A 21,775-nucleotide genomic window follows, 5' to 3' on the forward strand; every position below is an offset into this window, starting at 1 on the left:
TTCTTTGTGTTTACGTTGACCAAAAAATTCAAATGTTGGTATCAGTTAATAACTAGCAAAACATGCTAGAACTTATACTACAGTTTCTGAATACGTAAACTTCTGCTTCTAAGCAGGCGGTTGCAAACTTAAAGTGTAAATATTCTCTCTGTCCCAAATTGTTTTAGTCTAAAATCCCTTTTTCCTTCAACTAATTAATACAGCTATGGTTGTAATGTTTTAATCTCAATTTCTCTGCACAGCTTGGGTTTGCAGACAGGTGCTAACTTGTATACAAATAGCTAACTTCACTGTAACTGAAGTTTTTCCTAGATGTGTTGTCTAAGGGAATGTACATGCTATGAACATTTGCATGTTCTTGTAAGTAGATTATTTTGTAAAATAAATTCAGTGAGGTTTGAACATGCTTTTCTGTTGCAGGTTTTACATAAGGAGGAAAAAAAAGTAATTATAGCCATATATACTTCTCGGTGTGTCATGCTGTTGGCTGAAACAGCACATGCTTTACTGTGCAGACTTGACTGTTAGCAAAAATAATTGTCTAGTTCCAGTAGCATATCTTTATGGGAGGATATCATTAGTTTAGGAGGACTGAAGGAAAATTTGAGATCTTTAGCTGTGTTTTGAATGAGATTTAAATTGTTTAATGGTGTTCCAATCACTGCATATACTTCCATAACTAATTTCATTTTACCAGTGACAGCAATCATTTGAGTTTTGCAGTAAGAAGTAGCCTAAAGTAACAGGACATAAAGCTTGAAAAAATATTTCCTATGTTTAAGAGGAAAAATGTGGAGAACTAGGAACATGACTGAATGAACACTGTTTATTGTATCTCAACCTCAGTATTTGTCTTATGTAAGGTGTTTAATAATCTTAAACTGCATCTAGATTATCTGAGGTAGCCTTCTGTAACAGAGAATAAAACTAGTAGATGACAGGTTCAAAACAGGTAGATAGGATTTTGTAAGGAACCTCACTGAAGTGAGGAGCACATTATAAACAGTATTGTAGATGCTAGAAGGTTAAGCGAATTCAAAAAAGAGAAATTTGTCAAGGGCTACTAAGGTTGTAATAACACTTCTGACTCTGGGACTCTCTGGGCTGCAGCTAGGAGAAAGAATGTAAGTGGGGAATGTCATTCCTCCCTGTCTTTCAGAGAACAAAGTGCATTATTGCTTACCCCCAGGATAAATTGAGTTACAGTTGAGTTTTTGTTCTGATCCAGTATGATAGTTCTTGTGTTCAGATAATAGCAAGCACAAGAATTAACTTTTTTGTAGGTCGCAAATTTTCTGTTGCACAATAATACTTATTGTAAAACTTCAGAATTTGTTCCAGCATAGTCATTCAAATGACTTGCTGGGGTGAGACTATTGGTTATGTTTAATGAAAAGATCTTGGTTTGTGTAAACCTTGTTGAATTTGTTTTTCAGGACATGTTCTTTAAGTATACATGGAATAACTTTTTGCATACTCAAGTAGAAATCTGTATTGCATTGATTCTTGCAAGTCCTCTTGAAAGCACAGAAAATGGCACAATTACAGATCAGGATTCCACTGGGCACAATCTCTTACTGAAACATGTAAGTTGTGGGTTTTGGGGAATCTCTTGAATTTTCCTGTCTCCAGGCTACCGTAGCAGTTACTCTTACATAAATATACCGCAATTTTACTTTATTTATGTATAGGATGAACAGGAATATTTCTGTTTTTTTTCTTAAAATGTCAGTTCCGGGTGTTAAAGCTGAAAGTGCTATGGAGTAGACTTTTGCTGCCCCAAAATGAGCATGTATGCAGAGCTGCAAGTATTTATTTTTCTTGAAGTTCCTCCTATTTTTAAGAATTAAAATTGCTATTTCAATAGCTTTATGCTACTACAGCTCAGCAGCTATAAAGAGAAGCAGAATTAATGTAGGTTTAGGTTTTAGGTTTCTGGTTGGGATCTGACTGCTGCTTTTGAACTTTAAAACCTTTAATGAAAGTATTTATCCTGAATCTGAAATTAGTTATCTTGTAAGACTTCAGTATTTGTAAAATCAACTGTAAAATGCATAATAGTGTTCCACTTTACTGCTATTAAGGTTATTTTGCTTTTTTGATAGCTCTTCCTTAAGTGCCAATTAATAGAACGAATACTTGAAGCATGGGAGATGAATGAGAAGAAACAGTGAGTAACTAGTTTTCTTATTCCCTGCAATTGTCTACATAAGACTCGAATTGTGAAATGAATGTATGACCAATTCATGGCTGATCTGGCCAGTTCTAAAAACACTTGTATGTTAATATTTGGATTAAAGCTTTCTCTCCATACTACTTTTTGGTAGCATTCTAATGCTTTTTCCCATGACCATTTGAGAATGCAATAGTTTGTCGTTCTTGCCACGTATAAGATATTACTATGATCTTTAAAGTCTACCCATCTTCAAGTACAGAAACATACCATAAGTTTTGAGAGGACAGAAAATACTTTTCTCCAGTAAGCAATTGAAAATTATTTATAAACACATCAAAGCATATTACATATTGGGGAGCAACAGACTCCTAAGTAGTAAAAGGCAAGTCCTCAGCAATGGAATAACTTCTAAAAGTATGTGTTTGTGAAAGGATGGAATTTTCAAGTAGTTGACGCTGTCTGAAATTGTGTTTGTAGCAGGAGAAAAAACCCTCTATCTTCACCTGAGGTGCTAAAACAGCTCTCTGAAGGCTCAGTAAATTTTAGCTCTAACTTGTCAAAATACTGAATTAGCTGACTGGGATAGTGTTGCTGGTTTGCTGGTGTATTATTTGAGACAGTTCTACTCCCCAAAATACTCCTGTTCCTATTTGATACGAATCAGATAGTAAATATATGGCTAATGTAACTGACCTGAAAATAAGCATGTTGAAGCAGGTGAAGAGGGTGGTACAAAGAAAGGGAATGTGACTTAATTTAACTGTAGAAAACATGCTCTCCCAAATGTCTTCTGTTTTATATCTTCTTCTCCTGAGGTTGTAGAGAACTGCCAACTTTATCAGCGATTAGACTGTCAAAGGAGAGAAGTATGGAAAGTTATTTCCATAGATCCAACCTAAAACTATTCTTTGGTTGGACAAGAATGTTCTTGATCCAGTGCTTATCATCTGGATGAATTAATTAAATGTTTAGTCTCATGTTTGCAAATACTAATGTGGAAAATATTGTAAACCTCACATTGTGCTTTTATCTGGAAAGAATTTATTTTTATTTGTGAGAAAGGAGCAGGCTGTTGTAATTAATTCACCCCTTTATGAAATTTTGTACAGGTATGACTCCAAATATAAAAGATAAGTCTTTAAGATAATCTAAAGATATTTTTAGCTTAGCTGCTTCAGGAAATGGATTTTTTTTAATGCTTTTGTATTGTCATTTATGTTATTTCGAGCAGCTCTGGAAGCTTGAGGGTGACTGCTTTCTGGTGTAAAAGTCTGACATATTAAAAAGCTGTTTGTTTCACTGGGATTAATAAGCATTTGCTAACAGAAGATACAATCGTATTCTAGACTTTTTGGCTAAGCAATGACAAGTCAGTCTACTTTGTCAAATACAAGTGCTCTTTATGGCATATCCTGTATTAGAAATGATAACGTTTGCCATCATGTGTTGCTTGTTTTGAATGTACTTGTTACCTAAGCAGTCGAGGAAATAAGACAGGAATCTCAAGTTGTTCTGTAAACAATGTGGTACTGTTTTGTTCATGACATCTTGCATTAACATAACATAATTTCAGTTACGTCATGTGTTAGATGATGGTGGTGGAAAATAATGTGATTTGTGTTTGCATAACATAAGCTACTTCCTGAACTGTCACTTTACAAAGACTTCAGTCAAGTTCATGGGAGGTTAGTCTAGCCAATTGAGCAGGTCTTTCTTGATTCGTGTCCATCCGTCCTGTCCCTCCCCTCCCCCCCCCCCCCCCCCCCCATTTTAAAAGCACAAAACCTTAAAAAGCTGACACAGCAAATCTCTGGTTACCTTGCAGCTAAATGCTAGAAATTCAGTCCAAATTGGAGCTCTCACTTTAGCTCTTTGGTCAGATCTAGAACAGTTCTAGCTGATAATAGCTACTCAAAGCAGTACTCTAAAAATGGGTAATTCCTGTTTCTACAAAGCTGTTCTGTTACATAAAAAAAAATACTCGAACCGCCTTGTAATTGTACCTTTGGTATGCACTTAAATGTCATTCCTAAACTTCAGGAAAGCAGTGATCCTAACTTAAATTTCAGTTGGTCATACCATTCCAGCTCTGTATGCTAAATGTAATGTTAAGAAACTCTGCAATACTGGAGCACACTTAGGATTTAAGAATTTCTTTCTCCTTTGATCATGGACTCAAAGCTCTGAGAGAATGTTTGGTGTATTGGGGTTTTGAAAAATGCTCTTGGCAACAGAAATTTCCTAAAAACCGTGGATCTGTTAGTAAGTTTGTCTTTATCTTGATAATGCTGTATGTTTTTTCTTTCTACACACACACAAATGTGAAAGCAGAAATAATCTGTTCAGATATTCTGCTCTTCCTTCTTGGTAGTTTACATGCTTGTTAAGTCTTCTAAACTGGTTCAGTGTAGTCAAACCAGTTGGTATCTTAAATTCTTGAGTATTTTTGTGACCCTTTCGTTTTAGGATGCAACTCTTCTGCTTAAGAGCCCCTATGCTATTTGCCTTGTGTAACTTCTTGACTCTGATAGTGTTTTATAACAAAATATAGTAGCACAGCACAATTGCTCTGTGGGCAGTTGAATTCCTTTTGTCTCTTGCAGGGCTGAAGGAGGAAGGCGGCATGGCTATATGGGTCATCTGACAAGGATAGCAAACTGTATTGTGCATAGTACAGATAAGGGGCCAAACAGTACACTAGTCCAACAGCTCATTAAAGGTAATGTTAATGGTTTCAAGTTTGTCTTCATGGCTTTCTTTATCAAATTTTGGGGAAAGGAGTCCAACTTAAATTAAAAGGCAGCTGTTGGATAAAGGAAGAAAATATTGATTATTTCTGATGCATTCAACTTAAAACCAGCCATCCTTAAACATATGCTTAAGTCTTTTTTTTGGTTTGGTTTGGTTTTTTCCCCAAACAGTATAAAAACTCCCTGAAATAAATGCAAAGAGATGCTGACCTGCTTAATTTGGACTTGTTTGCCTAGGTAGAGTAATCCTTACGGATTTAGGAGGGATATATATGTTCTTTGCAGTATTTCTGGTAGACCAGAAGAAAACAAAAGTGTTAAATTAAAATTTAAGTGATGCTCCATTGTTGATAGTATCAAATTGTTTGGGGTATTTTTCTGTTTCCTATGCTAGAGCTCCCAGAGGAGGTCAGAGAGCAATGGGAGACATTCTGCACAAGCTCTTTAGGAGAAACTAACAAGAGGAATACAGTGGACCTGGTAAGTAGTGATGGGTAAGGTATCAAAATTGCTGCTGTTTACTTGGGCCCCAGTTTCTTTTTGTCAGCAGCACAACCAATCTTCCCAACTACCACGTACGTTCGTTGACAAGTACATGTAGCTGCTGAACTATGGAACTGATAATTCTTTAGTTTACTCTTCAACTAAAGCCATATCGTTAATATTTTGTATGGGAGTCTTGCAGTAGCTCAGTTTGTATAGCTCATCCCAGATAATTGCCAAGACAGAAGATTTCTTTACAGCTTCAAATTAGTGTCCTTGAAAGCTGCTGTATGCTTGAAGAGTACAAACTAAAACTGGAGGAACTGGTGTTAATCGCTTTATCTACAGTTTAATGGGAACCTCCATCCCACTGCATGTGTTACTAACCTTGCTTAAGTCAAGTAACTCTGCATACTTTTGTTATGCACCTGTCATATTTCTTCTACACACAGTGGTAGTGATTACACTTTTAGAAAAAAGCTAAACTTAAGTAGAAATATGAGAGGTTTTGTATAATCATGTTAAACATACAGTTTAAGAGTGATCACTTGGAGACTTTAATAAGCAGAGGCTGTTTCCAATGTCAACAGACCAATTAATGAATTTTAATATACCTGACTTCTCTAGGAATGCAGTGCTTTGCATATGGCTTCATTAACTTGTGCTGGTGCTATATTAATTGGGGTATAAGACTAACAGACTGTTAAATTTGCTACTTCAACATAATATAACAACTGGAACATAATGCTATAACATGTTATGTGTGGCAATAGAAGCAATAGGAAATTCATCTGAAACTGTGCAATTTGTGCACAGGACCAAATGATGTACAGATGGTATTTTTTCTATGAGCCTGTGAATGCAAAGAAGTTCATAATGCTTGTAGAATAATGATATTTTCCTCTTGTTAGAAACTACTTCTTGGTCAAGGCCAAGAGAAGAGTCATCTAAAGAGGCAGAACTTTAAGCTGATTATAATTAACAACATTGTAATTAGTACTTTAGATATGCAATCATTTACTTGAATGTACTTGATGTAACAACAATAAAACCTCATTTAAAACATATCTCCAAACTCCACAATATTCAGTTGAATAGAAATATGAAGCATTAAAACAAATCCTTGTATCTAAAATGCCATCTGGAAAATACTGTGTCTTTGAATTTTTAAAGTTATAGGCTTTAGGCTTTGTTTCTGCTTGCGTGATCAATTCTCCTGAGCCTTGGATTAGCATTTAGTTCAAAGATAAGCAGTAATGGACAGTACAATGTGGTGTAGGAGATATTAAAAGACAGATCTTGGAAAACTCAGCTTGTTCTACTGAGTCAAGTTTAAGTTATTGTTATTGTATGGGTGTATCCTGAAAACATAGCCCCACAGTATTTCTTCCCAGTCATACTGTCCCCTAATATCCATGCTTTTGATTTGCACATTGGTCTCCATAGGCCTGTCCTATCTATCTATAAACCTGGACCATTTGGTATGTCTGAGAGTTTGAACTCTTCTGTAAGTTGATGAAAGCATCCTGGGTTAATACAACAGCTTATCAGAACTAATGTTTATACCTGAAAGATTATATACCTGATTTAAAGTGCAGGTTTTCAGTGTCCCCAGAGCAAAATCTTAAGCACACCTTTTTTATTTTTCTATGGATTAACCTTATTTATTGCTGGGTAGATAAGTAGACTGACTTCTTTGGTTCAAGGTTTTCCTGTCCTAAGCAAGCTATTGAGCAGAATCTGGTCATAGGTTTTATAATAGTTAAGCACACAGTTCCTGACCTGAATGAGAGAGCTGTGGTTTACTGTTACACTTGATCTTCTTCAGCCAACTTACTGGATTTACTAAGTTCATATGATCTGATCTTTGTATGTGCATACTCTTATGATGTGAAGCTCATTTAAAAATATGTAAATAAGTTAGCTGTGTGAAGGCTATGGAAATAACTGATCTTGTGAGTACTTGCAATGCTTCAGTCATTTAGTGCTCAACAGAGAGAGCTCTTTTACTGTAATGGAACAAGGTGTGTGGTCCTGGGGTCCCGTGCATAATGAACTGCTGCTGCAGCCATGAGACTATTCTTCTTCAGTTGTTTTACATCAGGGATGTTGATTGTAAATCTATCAACACTTTATACCTTTCATTCTCTTTACCCCTCTTCAGGCTTTTCTGTCTTTGAAACAAATTCTTGTTACGTTTTCTAAAACAACAGTAACTGCAGACTTAGAAGTGAGCATGTAGCAGAACTATCTCAGAGTTTCCCCAAAACACTTTACAGACTTCACAGGAAGCTTACTTTTGTTTTTCCACTGTGAATTGTCCGTCTGGTAGAAGGTAGGCAGTACTTCACTAAGCTTACCTACTTACACTTAGCTAGCTGAAGATTAAACAAATGTGGAGTAATAGTTCATTTTCTCCTTAGACAAGGTGCGTTAGTGATGCTGGTACAGTGAAGAATGCTATACAATTTGTAATGTTAGGTTTGTACAAGAGACTTTGTATAAATTCAGATGTGTGTCTTTACGGCATCCTTTATGGCATCCTACTAGTCATGATATTGAATGTTTGTGAGGTATACTTAAAGACTAGGTGAGGAGAATATACCTCCCTTAAGCCTAAAAGTAAGTCTACAGGACAAATTGTTCATGGTTGCCTTAAAAATCACCATGTAGTTCCTTTCTCTTAAGGAAAATCTGTCTCAATATTACCAGGAAATGAGGCAGAAAATGCCACATGTTAGAATGAATTATTTGCAAAAAGTGTCTGTGCTGTGTGTTAGTGTTAGAAAGCGACTGGTCTGAACAGTGAGGATCTTTCTTAAGTAAAGAATTAATTGCTGGCATATGCAGTGGTCATTCCCACTCCCTCCCCTGGCATAATTCTGTCATTTATTTGTTAGGGTGGAATAATACTGATTTCTTCTTTCAGGCTTATGCTTCAACTACAGCAGCTGTCAGAAAACAAGAGAAGTAACTCATGTATCTTAGGCCTTATGTCCTGTTAGTTCCCAAAGGGAGAGTTTGGGGGAGAAGGCACTATGTCTAGCTAAGAGTCCTGAGCTTGTTTCTGTTACAGCAGTAAGGGCAGGATTTCTACTGGGGATTAACTTGTTCATTAGTTGAACAAGTTAATGTCCAACCAGTTGCAGCTGTAGGAGTAGGTATATTAACTTTTGCCCTCTGAAAATGTGCCCACATGAGGGGGGCAGTATCTAGGGCAGCTCAGGGTGTGGTATGGAATGCCAGATAATTACCTCGAAGTGTGCAGACTTTGCAAGAATATTTTCATAAATATACACTGAGCACTAACCTGCAATGGACTTGGTCGGTCATTTGATATAACAGTTCTTTGCCGGACACAACAAGCCCAGAGATTGTTTTGTGCGTTACTATTCTTCCCACTTACTGACAGTTTTAATGTTGATAGGTCAGAAATTCACTAACTTGAGGTCAGCGTACTTCTTGTATGCAAATTACAGTGCGGGGCTGAATGGTAGACATGCAAGAATAAAGCACTCCCAATTATTTTTTTAAATAAGTGTTATACTAACAGAGGAAAAAGCATAAAAGCACAGTATACTTCAGGTAACAACTTTCATCATTTCTCTTGCATGTGTGTCCTGACTGTAGCATTGTCCTGTAATATTTGTGGGAGCATAGAAAGGTGTCTGTCTTGTATGAAGCCTTGTATGTGTTTCAGTACTCCTTTTGTATAGACTTGTATTTTCTTCAAAAAGTAAAAAGAATCCGTGAACCACCTGACTTCACTTGAGAATCTGTAACATGGAGTTCTAGGGGTGTGTAGAATAATGCAGTATGTTATAGTGCGGTATAAATTTTGTCATCTGTAGATTTTCTTTATACTAGTGATCCTTCATAGAGCATGTCTTAAGTGTCAGCTGTCGCTACTGTTACTTTAGCTAATTGCTGTCCCAGCTAAAATTACTTTTGGAGTGCTGTTCTGATTGAAGATGAGTACTTCCAAGAACATGTTGCTTAGATAGCAGTGTCACTGAACAAACTATTCCCACTAGTTCTGTGTCAGATCATGAAAGAAGAGATTTTTTTTTTTGAAGGGTAGTGTTTAAAACAGCGGTTGCTGTGGCAACAGCTCTGTTTCTGCAAGTACACATTGGTTGAGAATTTCTGAAGTTGAATTATTTTGTCTTTTTGTAAATGCTGCAGATACCTAAGACAGTTGCCCTTTAACTTTTATATATTTTATAAATAGGAAAGGAGGAGGATCTCTGCATATAATTTAGTATTTTGGTGATACTAATTCACTTGCTGTTCAGTATATTTCGTGCAAAGACAAGATGCAAGTTTTCTCTCATTTTGTTTTAGGTAACTGTCAGCTGTAGGACTGGCTTTTTATATTAAATAGTAATTCTGAAGTAGTCAAAAGCTTTGGCTTTTTTGGGGTATCTAATATGTATGTGTTAATGCTATTGAAATATTTCAGGGACTGTTTTATGTGGTATAGCAGCTGGGAAAACTAAAAATAATCAGTTTCTTGTTTTGATATGAAACTGAAGATTCAGACAGATAGTGTGAGTATACTTGAGTGGCTGTCATATACTATGCAAATGACTAAATTCCTTTGTATAGGTTACTACCTGCCATATTCATTCTTCCAGTGATGATGAAATTGACTTTAAAGAAACTGGCTTCTCACAGGATTCTTCTCTGCAGCAGGTGAGTTGAATTCTTTTAACAGTGTAAGTTGCTCTTTCTGTAAAAATAAATAAGAAATTTTAAAAAAGCAGTGGAACTTGTATTTCTATCACAAGCAAATGCAAATCTAGAAAGTTGAAAATAAAACTTAAGGCTTGTGTGCGTGCACACAACTCTGTTTTATCAAACCCAGAGGTATGGTTTTTAACACAAGTCACAATATCTTGGTGTGCCTTCCAGTTTTTAGTCTTTGATCATGCTGTGCATGCAGATCTCTACTCATGCTGAAGAACACATTTTTATATGCCAGCTGTCTGGCTAAGTTGAACACAGCTTCTGTGTTAACTTTAGTTGTTACTAGATGCAGAGTGAATTTCTATGAAGGCAAGTATGGGTTTCTGTTTGCTTTTGCTAATAGATTTTTTTTTTTAAATGTTGACCGTATTTTGATGAGGAAACAACAAATAGCCAATCCACCTTGTTACATGCTTTTAGTTTTTGGCAAAATGTCAAACTCTGCAGCTGCAATATAAACTCTGCAAACAATATGAATGAAGAGCTAAGTATGCTCCTGTGAGGGGTTGTATCTAGCAGCTCGAATGTTTTTAACTTTATAGACCCTTGATACCTGGCAAGTGTACATAGCCAAATCTTCCTGAACTAAATTTCAGGAACTTGATGACTTATTTTTAAATTCAGTATGTGCTTTTGACAACTTATTTGTGACTGATTCAAAGATAATTATTTATCATTTGGTTTTTATCATTTGGTATTTTTCATTTGATCTGAAAATTCCCTAGGCATTCACAAAAAAAATTTGAGAATGTCTAGGGAATTTTCAGATCAACCAGACTGAAAGCTTAAGTCAAAGCTGTGTCCACCTTGAAGTGTTAATGCTTTCATAGCTGATTAATTGATAATGAAACAGTGTTTAATATGATTATGGTATAGAGTATTTTTGTGATGAGTGATCATTGAGAACATTGGTGCCATTTTGATGAAGAATGATAGAGTTTCTGTAATAGTACTGTACTATCTGCAATATGCATCTCTTTCAATTCTTTTGCTGGTGGTGAAAGAGTGGGAGCCATGTGGTACAAGACTGCCGATAGATCCCTTATGTGGAACAAATTACTTATCTAGGTTATTAACCAATATCTTTCAGCCCACACTAACAGCTATGTAGTAAATACCTAGTCTAAGACTCGCTTTGGTACTTTATGCATCTTCTATAGTTTTTGTAATAAATAATTGCTTATCTAAGTTTGAATTGTGGGTGGTGACTCAAGTTTTAAGAATCTGATGCATTTTTATCTGATTCAGTGATTTTGTGCATGTAATGTGCACCTGAATACAAACTTGTTAAGTTAGGTGCTATCTGTAGCAGCTCTAGTGAGAAAGTAAGATCTTCGAGTATATCTGTGCTTTTCATGCATCCCCTTAGTGACTTGTTGTGCCTAGGCAATCCCAGCAGTTCCAGGTAGCTAATCTGGAGAAATGCAGATGCTCCAGTGTTGTTTCTTTCAAATTTGTCACCATTTTCTTAATCTTTTTTTTTTTTCTCTAAGCTAGTGAAATATACTTTCTAAAGTGGTCTTGTGAGGAAAGTATGATACTAGACAAGATAAATCACTGATGGGAAATGCACTGAAATGACTTAAAGCATTCTCCAGCTGCAGAAATTTGTTCATAAAGGTGTCTCTGGCTTCAGCTAGAATACCCTATTCTAGACCAATAGTTAAAGGAGGAAACGGGAGGTAAATTTCCAAAATTCGAGTGGACCCATTAGGAATTGGATAAGGGAGGAAACTACTAAGGTACCTATTAATCTTTGATTTATTTTTGTCAAACTTAACTTCTGTCTGTGCACCTTTGCTATGACTTCTTTCTTCTGGCATCCAAATCTAGTTTGATATTGTTTTCTTCTAATGAAGACCCTTTGTTCCAGAAGGGAAAGTTTCTCTCCCACGGCCTCCCACCCCCCACCCCCACCCCCCCCCCCCGCTCCGAAACACTTTTTATGTAAGTTTCTGAATAACACTTCAAAACTGACATCTCTGAAAAAGTGTTCCATCACCTAGTTCTGGGTTGTAAGGTTTCTCATGCCAGCAATATTTAATGTGTTCCATCACCTAGTTCTGGGTTGTAAGGTTTCTCGTGCCAGCAATATTTAATGTGCTGTATTGCTGTGGCTCTGGAAACTTTTACTCCAGGAAAGCATTGTTGTTCTGTTCTCCACCAGCTTAGTACCACTTTTTGTCTCTTAAGCATACTGAAAATAGAGAACAGAATCACAGAATCGTATAGGTTGGAAAAGACCTTTAAGATCATCGAGTCCAACCGTAAACCTAACACTACCAAGACCACCACTATACCACGTCCCTAAGCACCTCATCCAAACATCTTTTAAATACCTCCAGGGATGGCGACTCAACCACTTCCCTGGGCAGCCTGTTCCAATGCTCGATAACCCTCTCGGTGAAGTAAAATTTCCTAATATCCAGTCTAAACCTCCGCTGGTGCAACTTGAGACCATTTCCTCTCGTCCTATCACTTGTTACTTGGGAGAAGAGACCGACCCCCACCTCTCTACAACCTCCTTTCAGGTAGTTGTAGAGAGCAATAAGGTCTCCCCTCAGCCTCCTTTTCTCCAGGCTAAACAATCCCAGTTCCCTCAGCCGCTCCTCATAAGACTTCTGCTCCAGACCCTTCACCAGCTTCATTGCCCTTCTCTGGACATGCTCCAGCACCTCAATGTCCCTCTTGTAGTGGGGGGCCCAAAACTAAACACAGTATTCAAGGTGCAGCCTCACCAGTGCCGAGTACAGGGGCACAATCACTTCCCTAGTCCTGCTGGCCACGCTATTTTTGATACAAGCCAGGATGCCATTGGCTTTCTTGGCCGCCTGGGCACACTGCCAGCTCATGTTCAGCCAGCTGTCAACCAACACCCCCAGGTCCTTCTCCACTGGGCAGCTTTCCAGCCACTCTTCCCCAAGCCTGTAGCGTTGCATGGGGTTGCTGTGGCCCAAGTGCAGGACCTTGCACTTGGCCTTGTTAAACCTCATACAATTGACCTCGGCCCATCGATCCAGCCTGTCCAGGTCCCTCTGCAGAGCCTTCCTCCCCTCAAGCAGATCAACACTCCCACACAACTCAGTGTCATCTGCAAACTTACTGAGGGTGCACTCGATCCCTTCGTACAGATCATTGATAAAGATATTAAGCAGAACTGGCCCCAACAGAGAGCCCTGGGGAACACCACTTGTGACCAGCCACCAACTGGAGTAAACTCCATTCACCACCACTCTTTGGGCCCGGCTCTCCAGCCAATTCTTTACCCAGCGAGGAGTACGCCCGTCCAAGCCACGAGCAGCCAGTTTCTCCAGGAGAATGCTGTGGGAAACCGTGTCAAAGGCTTTACTGAAGTCTAGATAGACAACATCCACAGCCTTTCCCTCATCCACTAGGCAGGTCACCTTGTCATAGAAGGAGATCAGGTTGGTCAAGCAGGACCTGCCTTTCCTGAACCCAGGCTGGCTGGGCTTGATCCCTTGGTTATTCTCTACATGCCGTGTGATAGCACTCAGGATGATCTGCTCCATCAGCTTCCCCGGCACCGAGGTCAGGCTGACAGGCCTGTAGTTCCCCGGGTCCTCCTTCCGGCCCTTCTTGAAGATGGGAGGCACATTAGCTAATCTCCAGTCCGCAGGGACCTGCCCAGTTAGCCAGGACTGCTGGTAAATGATGGAAAGGGGCTTGGTGAGCACATCTGCCAGCTCCTTCAGTACTCTCAGGTGGATCTCATCAGGCCCCATAGACTTGTGAGTGTCCAAGTGGTGCAGCAGGTCACTAACCATTTCCCCCTGGATTATGGGGGCTCCATTCTGGTCCCCGTCCCTATCTTCCAACTCGGGGGGGCTGTGTACCCAGAGAACAATTGGCCCTGCTATTAAAGACTGAGGCAAAGAAGGCATTAAGTACCTCAGCCTCTTCCTCATCCTTGGTCACTGTGTTCCCTCCCCTATCTACTAGGGGCTGGAGATTCTCCTTAGCTCTCCTTTTGCTGCTAATGTATTTGAAGAAGTGTTTTTTGTTGTCTTTTATAGCAGCAGCCAGATTGAGCTCTAGCTCAGCTTTGGCCCTTCTAATTTTCTCCCTGCACAGCCTCGCTACACCTTTGTAGTCCTCCTGAGTTGCCCGCCCCTTCTTCCAGAGGTCGTAGACTCTCCTCTTTCTCCTCAGTTTGAGCCAGAGCTCTCTAGTCAGCCAGGCTGGTGGTCTTCCCCGCTGGTTCATCTTTCGGCACCAGGGGACAGCCCACTCTTGTGCCTTTAGGACTTCCTCCTTAAAGAATGTCCAGCCTTCCTGGACTCCTTTGCCCATAAGGGCTGCCTCCCAGGGGACTCTCTTGACCAGTCTCCTAAACAGGCCAAAGTCCGCCCTCCGGAAGTCTAAGGTGGCAGTTTTGCTGACCCCCCTCGCCGCTTCTCCACGTACCAAAAAATCTATCATTTCGTGATCGCAAAGGATAGAACTGGATAGAATAGGATAGAACTGGATAGAATAGGATAGAACTGGATAGGTCTGAGATACACTAGCAGTTTAGAGCTGCATTTTACATACTTGCTGTAGACAATTTTGATGTAGTGATAAGATTTCACACTAGTTTCATAAGTAGTTGATGTCATAAACCTCATGTCTTCATTTTCTGTTTATCCTGGTGAGTGGTGTTCTTAATGGTTGCACCTTTTGTAAAACAGAACAAGTCTGTTTAACTTCTTTGGGTTTTTTCTTCCCATGAAGGTAATTTACTAATGTCTTTGTCACATGCACTTTTTAATATCCATGATAGTGAAAATACTTTACAGGAAAGGAGAGCTCAGTAACCAGTGTAAAGCAGAGTAATTATTTTATAAGGGGGACGCTTGTCTACCTGTGTAATGTTGATATACTAATTGTGTTAGTATCAAATCCTGAAGTTTTTCAGAACTAACTGTCAGACTTTAAAATTTAGGATCAAAGTGTGAAAGAGTTCTTTCTTTGGCCTGTCTTAGCATGGTGACCCTACCAGTCATGACGTTTTTTTCAGGCCCGCTTCCCAGCCCGATAGTGTCTTGCTGTATACCTCATCCTTCTGTATCTCCTCTTTCCTCTAGTTCTCATAATGCCTTAATTCAAGCTTGCTTTTTTTGACCATTCTCTTGTTTTTGTTCCATATTCACTTTTGTTCAGCTTTGCCACTTTCTTCAAAGGTTTTGTCTGTATACTGTGTCCCTTTAGCTACCTGGGCAAGAAACCAAGACAGTTGACATGACAGCTATATTTCCTAGAATATCTTAGCATTGACTCACTTTACACGTGGAAATAACACTATTAAAAGTCCTTAGAGAATGTGTGATAATTTAATTAGTCCTTGGAAATAAGGGACAAAAACTATTGTTATGGATAGGAGGAAATGCCCATGTGTACCTTAATGTGTATATACCCATCTGCAGGCAGTTGGCACTGGCATCTTTAGTTAAAAAAAAAAACAACAAACAAAACACAGTTGAGTCAGTGACTCTGCATTGAGATGTAAAATGTTCAATAGTTTCCTTCTAGATGTTGAATAGATACAGCTCGTGTGTGCCTGAGACTGATATTTGTGGTGATAACTACATGATAAATATGCAACTGTGCTTTAGTATCTCTATATAATGTACTCTTCTTGTTCTTACCATTTATAACTTCATGTTATTTTGAACAAAGGCAGCTTTTTCTTTTATCTAGTATGGTGTGTTGTTTCACTGTTTCTTTGGGGTGCATTTGGAAAGGTGCTAATTAACACATGATTAAACTAGAGATTGAACTTTCTTATTGAGAGCTGCTATTAGACTGGCTTTCAAGTCAGTAAATGTAAGTAGGCATGTAGTCAGTGTTACCATTTAAAATTCAAAGGTTAAGACATTGTTTTCCTGTCCTCTATGTTTAGATTAGAGAGTCTGTTAATTCTTTGGAGCAAAATGGGCAAATAAGATTTAGAGTATTATTAGAATCATTATATCACTGTCGTTGGTCCTGGGGTTGCCAGGCCTTTTCTGATTATCAGATGCAACAAATGACGTCCAATTTTATTGACCAGTTTGGCTTCAACGATGAGAAGTTTGCTGATCAAGATGACATCGGCAAGTGAGTATAACATTATACTGGCTTTGACTATAGTCTTGGGAGTTTCCTTTCTTATTGTGTATTTGGCTGTGGTTTTGCTGATGATAAATACAAGCCTTTACTGACGTCAGGCAGTTGCCAATCAGTCCTGTCTTTTTGTACCATCTGTGTACACTGATAGAAGCCTTCATGAACAGTTTACAGAGGAAAGGAACACTTATCTTCCATTTCTAATGTCCTGGTTGTGCCAAAATGAGAACACAGTGCTTGTGAATAAATAACTAAATTATAAATCTGCTTTTGAAAGCTATGTCTGTCCAGTGACATGGCATTGTTGGGGGCACTTTCACTTTCTCTGTGCCTCAAAGTGATCCCCCCCCCCATCCCCTGCTGAATCTATGTATCAGACCAGATGAATAGCTCTACTTTTAAGTTTTCCTGGAAAAGATGACAGCAACAACATGTCTGAGTGTACTTTTCTGTAGGGGACAGTAAGGATGGGCATTGTAAATCTACCTTTGTTTTCAAGGTCAAGGCAGCTAAGGCTTGTTTCTACAAATAGGGTAAGTGATCAGGAAATTACAACAATCTTGGTCAGGTGTTTAAAAAAAAAAAAAAAACACACCACCCCACACAAAAACTGATCTCTTTCTTCAGTTCTAAGTAAACTGATGCTATAATGGGAAAGGGAAAGAATAGGGGTTCTTGCTGAAAATAGAGTTGGTCTTGACTTTTGTAAGAATTCGTGGCTTGGGATGCAAGAACATGCAGAGAAGAGTAAAAAGCATTACTTGAAGATGGTTTCTAGAAGGGTAAAATATAATAAAATGCCGCAGTGCTCTTCTGTAAGACACATTTAGTAAGTAATGGTTGACTGAAGCTTGCATGTGCCATCTGAGGAGCATTGCTGCCTTTTTATATCACATAATCTGCTGAGATTATAGGTTAAGATATGATGGGAGAGGAAGCAACTTGGGATACTCTTTAACTTTGCATGTGGATTTTAGCAAGGATAGGAGTTGGAATTCCTTTAAGATCATGCCCTTAGTGTATGGTCTTGGTGGAAAGAAGATGACTACTTGTGTAAGCAGATCTCTTGAGATTTGTGATAGGTGTACTGATGATGTACTCATGAGTTGAATTAAGCTGTATATAAAGTTACTTTAAAGTTATGCCTGTTGTGGAAGAGTCAATTACAGCTTAAATTACCTGCTTACTGTTGTACAGTACTTCAGATGGTAACTTGCACAGTAATTCAGTCACACTTAAACTTATGTTCCTCTAGACCACTTTACCTTGTGCCCTCCTTTGTAATGCAATGAGGATTAGAGGAAGAGTAGTACATGCTCTGCTGAATGCACTGCTATATGTGGCTAGAAAAAGAACATATTAACTCTTCTGAAAGTCTGGTAGTATTTCCCATCTTTTCCTCCTTGTTTCTTTTTACTTCCCCTAGAGATTTAGTTTGCCTAATGCTATTTTTAGTCTAAGACATATTTGTAATTACTGAAATTACTCAATAGCTTAATAGGTGAAGACGTGTAAAGACTAATATTTAGCGTTCAGTTTGGAAAGTAACTTCAGTGATTGGTTTAAAAAAATAGATGCTTTTTTTTTTCTTTAGGAAACAGAAGCTGATATTACATTTTTCACTTTCTCTCTTCCTGTTGAGAAGGTCCTTATATATAGAGTGATGAAATCAGTTAGAAGGTATAAGAACTGCTAACGCAGATCTTTGCAGGATTCTGAGCTGTATCATGGTAGACCCTAGTCAGATTAGGCATTCTTTAGGCCTACTTTTTTTTTCCAGTGCATAACAGTACAGTATTAGAGATTTGCGTATATCATTCCAGTTATGTTAGCGTATATCATTCCAGACTGTTTTATGTTGGAAACTACTTTGTCTTTAATCTTAGGTTTCTCACTTTCCAGTAATCTAAAAATATAAGAGAAATGAAATGTCTTCATGTCGTAATACAACATCTTGTTTTATTGCATACATCTGCTTTTTTTGTAGTGTTTCTTTTGATCGAGTCTCAGACATCAACTTTACCCTCAATACGAATGAAAGCGTAAGTATGTGTTCCTGTATTGTCAGAAAAATTACTGTCTTTTAAAATTTGGTGTGACCTCACAGTTTTGGTGGTGGTTGTTATATTTACTAATTTGATGTGTAATCTTTGGAAAATAACTACCCTACTTTGTTCCTGTATCATGAGATTTTCCGATTGGAAGACACTATTGTTCTTTGTGATCGGTATTAAACAGAATTGCTTTTAATTTGTATGCCCAGGTTCAAGAACACTTGTGTGCATATTGCACACTTGTGTTTTATGGGTAGAAGCTATTTCAGCCTTCCAGTGAGATTGTGGTGACAGGAAAGTAAGGACAGAGGCTTTAACCCTAGATATTTTGAGCTGAAATGAACCCCACTACAGAAAATAAAGCTGGAGTACTTGGTGGTCTGGTTATTTGAAAAGCTCTTCAGTGTCATTCCTGCATGCCATTCTTAAACATGTTGGAAACTCCTACCTGTTCTTTGACAGTCTACTCAACTTGTTAGTAGCAGAGTAAAACAGACACCACTGAATATTTTCTTAACAAGCTTTAAGTTAAGATATTCTGGTTTTCTGCTGTTTTTAGAGAAATGGGGTTTTTTTTCCCCACTTGTTTAGGATTCTCTTCAGAATAGTCATATATTTCCAAAATGTTAACTAATGTAAGTAGAATGATTAATCATAAATACAGATTTTATACTTTTGCTGTATTTAGGGCAATATAGCCTTGTTTGAGGCATGCTGTAAGGAGCGGATACAGCAGTTTGATGACGGTGGCTCTGATGAAGAAGACATTTGGGAAGAAAAACATATTGCATTTACACCAGAGTCCCAGAGGCATTCCAGGTAAGAAATGTGGTTTTCATCCAAATAACAGTATAGTGAGCCCTCAACACTGAGCACATCTTTTGGTTCAGGCTGACTGTTAGCACAGGCTGTCCAGCGTAACTAGCTATTTTCATTCTGTGGAGAAATGAGTAGAGGGATGGCTCTAGTGTCTGTTTTCCAGCCGTAATTTTCAGAAGATAGCAACACTGTCCTGCCTACTCAGCTCTTCCTGCACTTCAGCTTTTGTAGCTTGTTCTTTTCCTGCTGCTTATTCTTTCCCTGTGCTTTTAAACCTGCTCAACTATTCTTGCCTTCAACAAGGCAGTCTAGCTCCACACCTCTGTACACTCTTACTCTGTACACCTCTTACTATCCTCTCTACAGTACCAGTGTGGTTATGGACAAAACTGCATAGGAGGCTGCATTGAGGGGAAGGAGCATCTGGTCCCCAAAACTCTCAGGGCTGTGCAGCCTCCCTTGATATCTACTGAATTTTGTCCCATGGTAGTCTTGGCTTCTTGTGGCTTGAGTCACAAACCTGATCTCTCCTTCCCTTGCGACCTTCGAAATGCATGTTGCTCATACCTTCTGTACAATATCAATTATTTTGTCTGATGGTGGTGTGGTTACTTAATGTGGTGTGTTTCAGGGATATCCTTACCTTTTCACATTACCTTGCTTTTTGTTAGTTGTGCTCACCAGGAAGGGAGAGATGCCGATAGGGTTTAAAGTATATATGTAGTTAAAGAGGATGGACTGGAATACAGTTGGGGAGATTATTTTAAAATAGATTTGTTGTTAGAGTTTAAGATAAATCAAGTTATATCTTGTTAGATTGGTGTTGAGGAGAGTTTTGTCTTTCAGCACTTCCATTTAGTGCAAAGAGACCGAATAGACCAGCAATCTCTGTACACAGATCTGATTCCTTACTTTGCTTTTCTGCTCCCTTTTGTATGGCAGGAGTAAAACCAATCTTTGCCTTTTGCTTGCAAATGGGGGGAAAAAAAGATAGCCTCTTTACATGATCAAGTGAAAAACCTTAAACCTTGGGTTTTTTTGAGAGAAATGAGGGGAATACTAACAGTTAACAAATTATACCTCGGTTAGTCTGTTAGAAGTGATAGTTGTTGTAATTCTCTTCAGCCTCAAACTCCCCAGTATTTCGTTGTGCCCTGGTCTGACGCTACATACAGAATGTAAACTATCTCTTTGTATTTTAAGTTCGGGCAGTACAGACAGTGAAGAAAGTACAGATTCTGAAGAAGAGGATGGAACAAAACAAGACTTGTTTGAATCGCACACCAATACAGAGGACAAAATGGAAGTAGACTTAAGTGAACGTATGTAGCTTCTCCCAGCTGCTTTGAGTTATAGGAAAGTGTTAGATCTAGCAGTCTTATTTTGTGGGAGTTTTCCTCATTTACTGTTTTTATTTCAACTATCTTAATGAAGTACTCTTTCCCACTGTAAAGACTGCTTGCAACAGAGCATGCAAATGTTGGGAAGTTTGAATTCCTTGTGTCTTGAGTCAAGTTACTTAGTCTCTCTAAAATTCATGTTTCTGCACTTCAAGAGGGAAAAAAGGAGGAATCGGAAAGGGAAGGATGAAATGTAAATGTTTATACATCTTGAATGCCTGCAAAACTAGTAGGTTAATCTTCAAACGTAAAATATGGTTATTTTTACTGGAAGCCTTTCAGAATCTAACAATGCTCTTTTAAAAGACTTCCTACAGAAGCCAAGTAAATTTGCATTGGTCTGGTTTCATGTGTGAATGAAAGATGTGCATCAGACTCTTCTGTGGAAACTTAACTGATGTAATTGGTTTAAAAGTTTTCATGTTCAACTCACAGTAGACTAAACTGGCTTTAGTTAAACTGGTGATATCTGTAGGTAAAAGCCCTGTGTTTATCTAGACTGTAAGGAATTAAATTAAAATAGAAGGAAAAGTTAAGGGTTTTCTTTTCTTTTGTCAGATTGGTGTCGTTGGCATCTGTGTGTCAAACAAGTTTTGATCCATGTGGGTCTCCTCCCATATCTGCCTGGGTTGGAATTTCTAATTGCTAGTCAGAGCTTCCTTTTCAGCCTGTTTTTTTGTATGTAAGTGTTAATGAAAAACATGTTTCCCTTGGGTAGGTGAAGTATTTTGAATTGACCTATCCTAAATTAGATGCTGTTAAGTCACAGTTGCTCCAAAATTTAAAATCCCAATAAATATTTTAAGTTGTAAAAAGCCTTAAACTTTTCTGAAACTTAGCAGTGGTGTTAGTGCATGAGAAATTATTTAGAGACTGCCTATACCTAAGTTGACATGCTCATTTTCTATGTTCAGGAAAATGTGCATAGAAAACTGAAAAAGGGATGAAAACTCTTAAGAGATTTTTTTTTTTATTATAGAAATTAGTTTTGAAAAATGATGACAAATGTTGATGTTAGTTTAAAGAATAAAGTGGGATTATACTTGTGATCTAGTATGGTTTATTGTTTTTGTTCTTCAGATAAGCTATATCAAATTTTAGCAGAATACTGAGTTACTGTTTTTAAAATTCTGCACTACTAGCAGAATTTCCCTTTTAGGAAATGCATTCCTTTTTTAACAGTATATAGGGGATTCTTCTGCATGTGCTTTAAAGTCTAGTTATGAATTTTGCTGCTCT

At 38.1% G+C, this 21,775-nt stretch overlaps 1 protein-coding gene across 11 annotated transcripts in view; it reads left to right on the plus strand.

The window, feature by feature from the left end:
• PPP6R3 (protein phosphatase 6 regulatory subunit 3) overlaps nucleotides 1-21,775 on the plus strand; it is a 67,702-nt gene that overhangs the window by 35,448 nt on the left and 10,479 nt on the right. For 8 of the 11 annotated variants that reach the window (XM_075502439.1, XM_075502433.1, XM_075502434.1 and 5 more), the window contains 9 exons: nucleotides 1,437-1,586; nucleotides 2,106-2,170; nucleotides 4,780-4,895; nucleotides 5,321-5,406; nucleotides 10,018-10,104; nucleotides 16,157-16,254; nucleotides 18,251-18,305; nucleotides 19,006-19,136; nucleotides 20,340-20,458. In XM_075502439.1, coding sequence (XP_075358554.1) covers nucleotides 1,437-1,586; nucleotides 2,106-2,170; nucleotides 4,780-4,895; nucleotides 5,321-5,406; nucleotides 10,018-10,104; nucleotides 16,157-16,254; nucleotides 18,251-18,305; nucleotides 19,006-19,136; nucleotides 20,340-20,458 — 907 coding nt within the window. Of the gene's footprint in view, nucleotides 1-1,436; nucleotides 1,587-2,105; nucleotides 2,171-4,779; nucleotides 4,896-5,320; nucleotides 5,407-10,017; nucleotides 10,105-16,156; nucleotides 16,255-18,250; nucleotides 18,306-19,005; nucleotides 19,137-20,339; nucleotides 20,459-21,094; nucleotides 21,219-21,775 lie in introns of all 11 variants that reach the window. The other 3 variants (XM_075502444.1, XM_075502441.1, XM_075502443.1) reach the window with 3 other exon arrangements.

Source organism: Mycteria americana, chromosome 5, assembly GCF_035582795.1.
Source record: "Mycteria americana isolate JAX WOST 10 ecotype Jacksonville Zoo and Gardens chromosome 5, USCA_MyAme_1.0, whole genome shotgun sequence".
NCBI lineage: Eukaryota > Metazoa > Chordata > Aves > Ciconiiformes > Ciconiidae > Mycteria > Mycteria americana.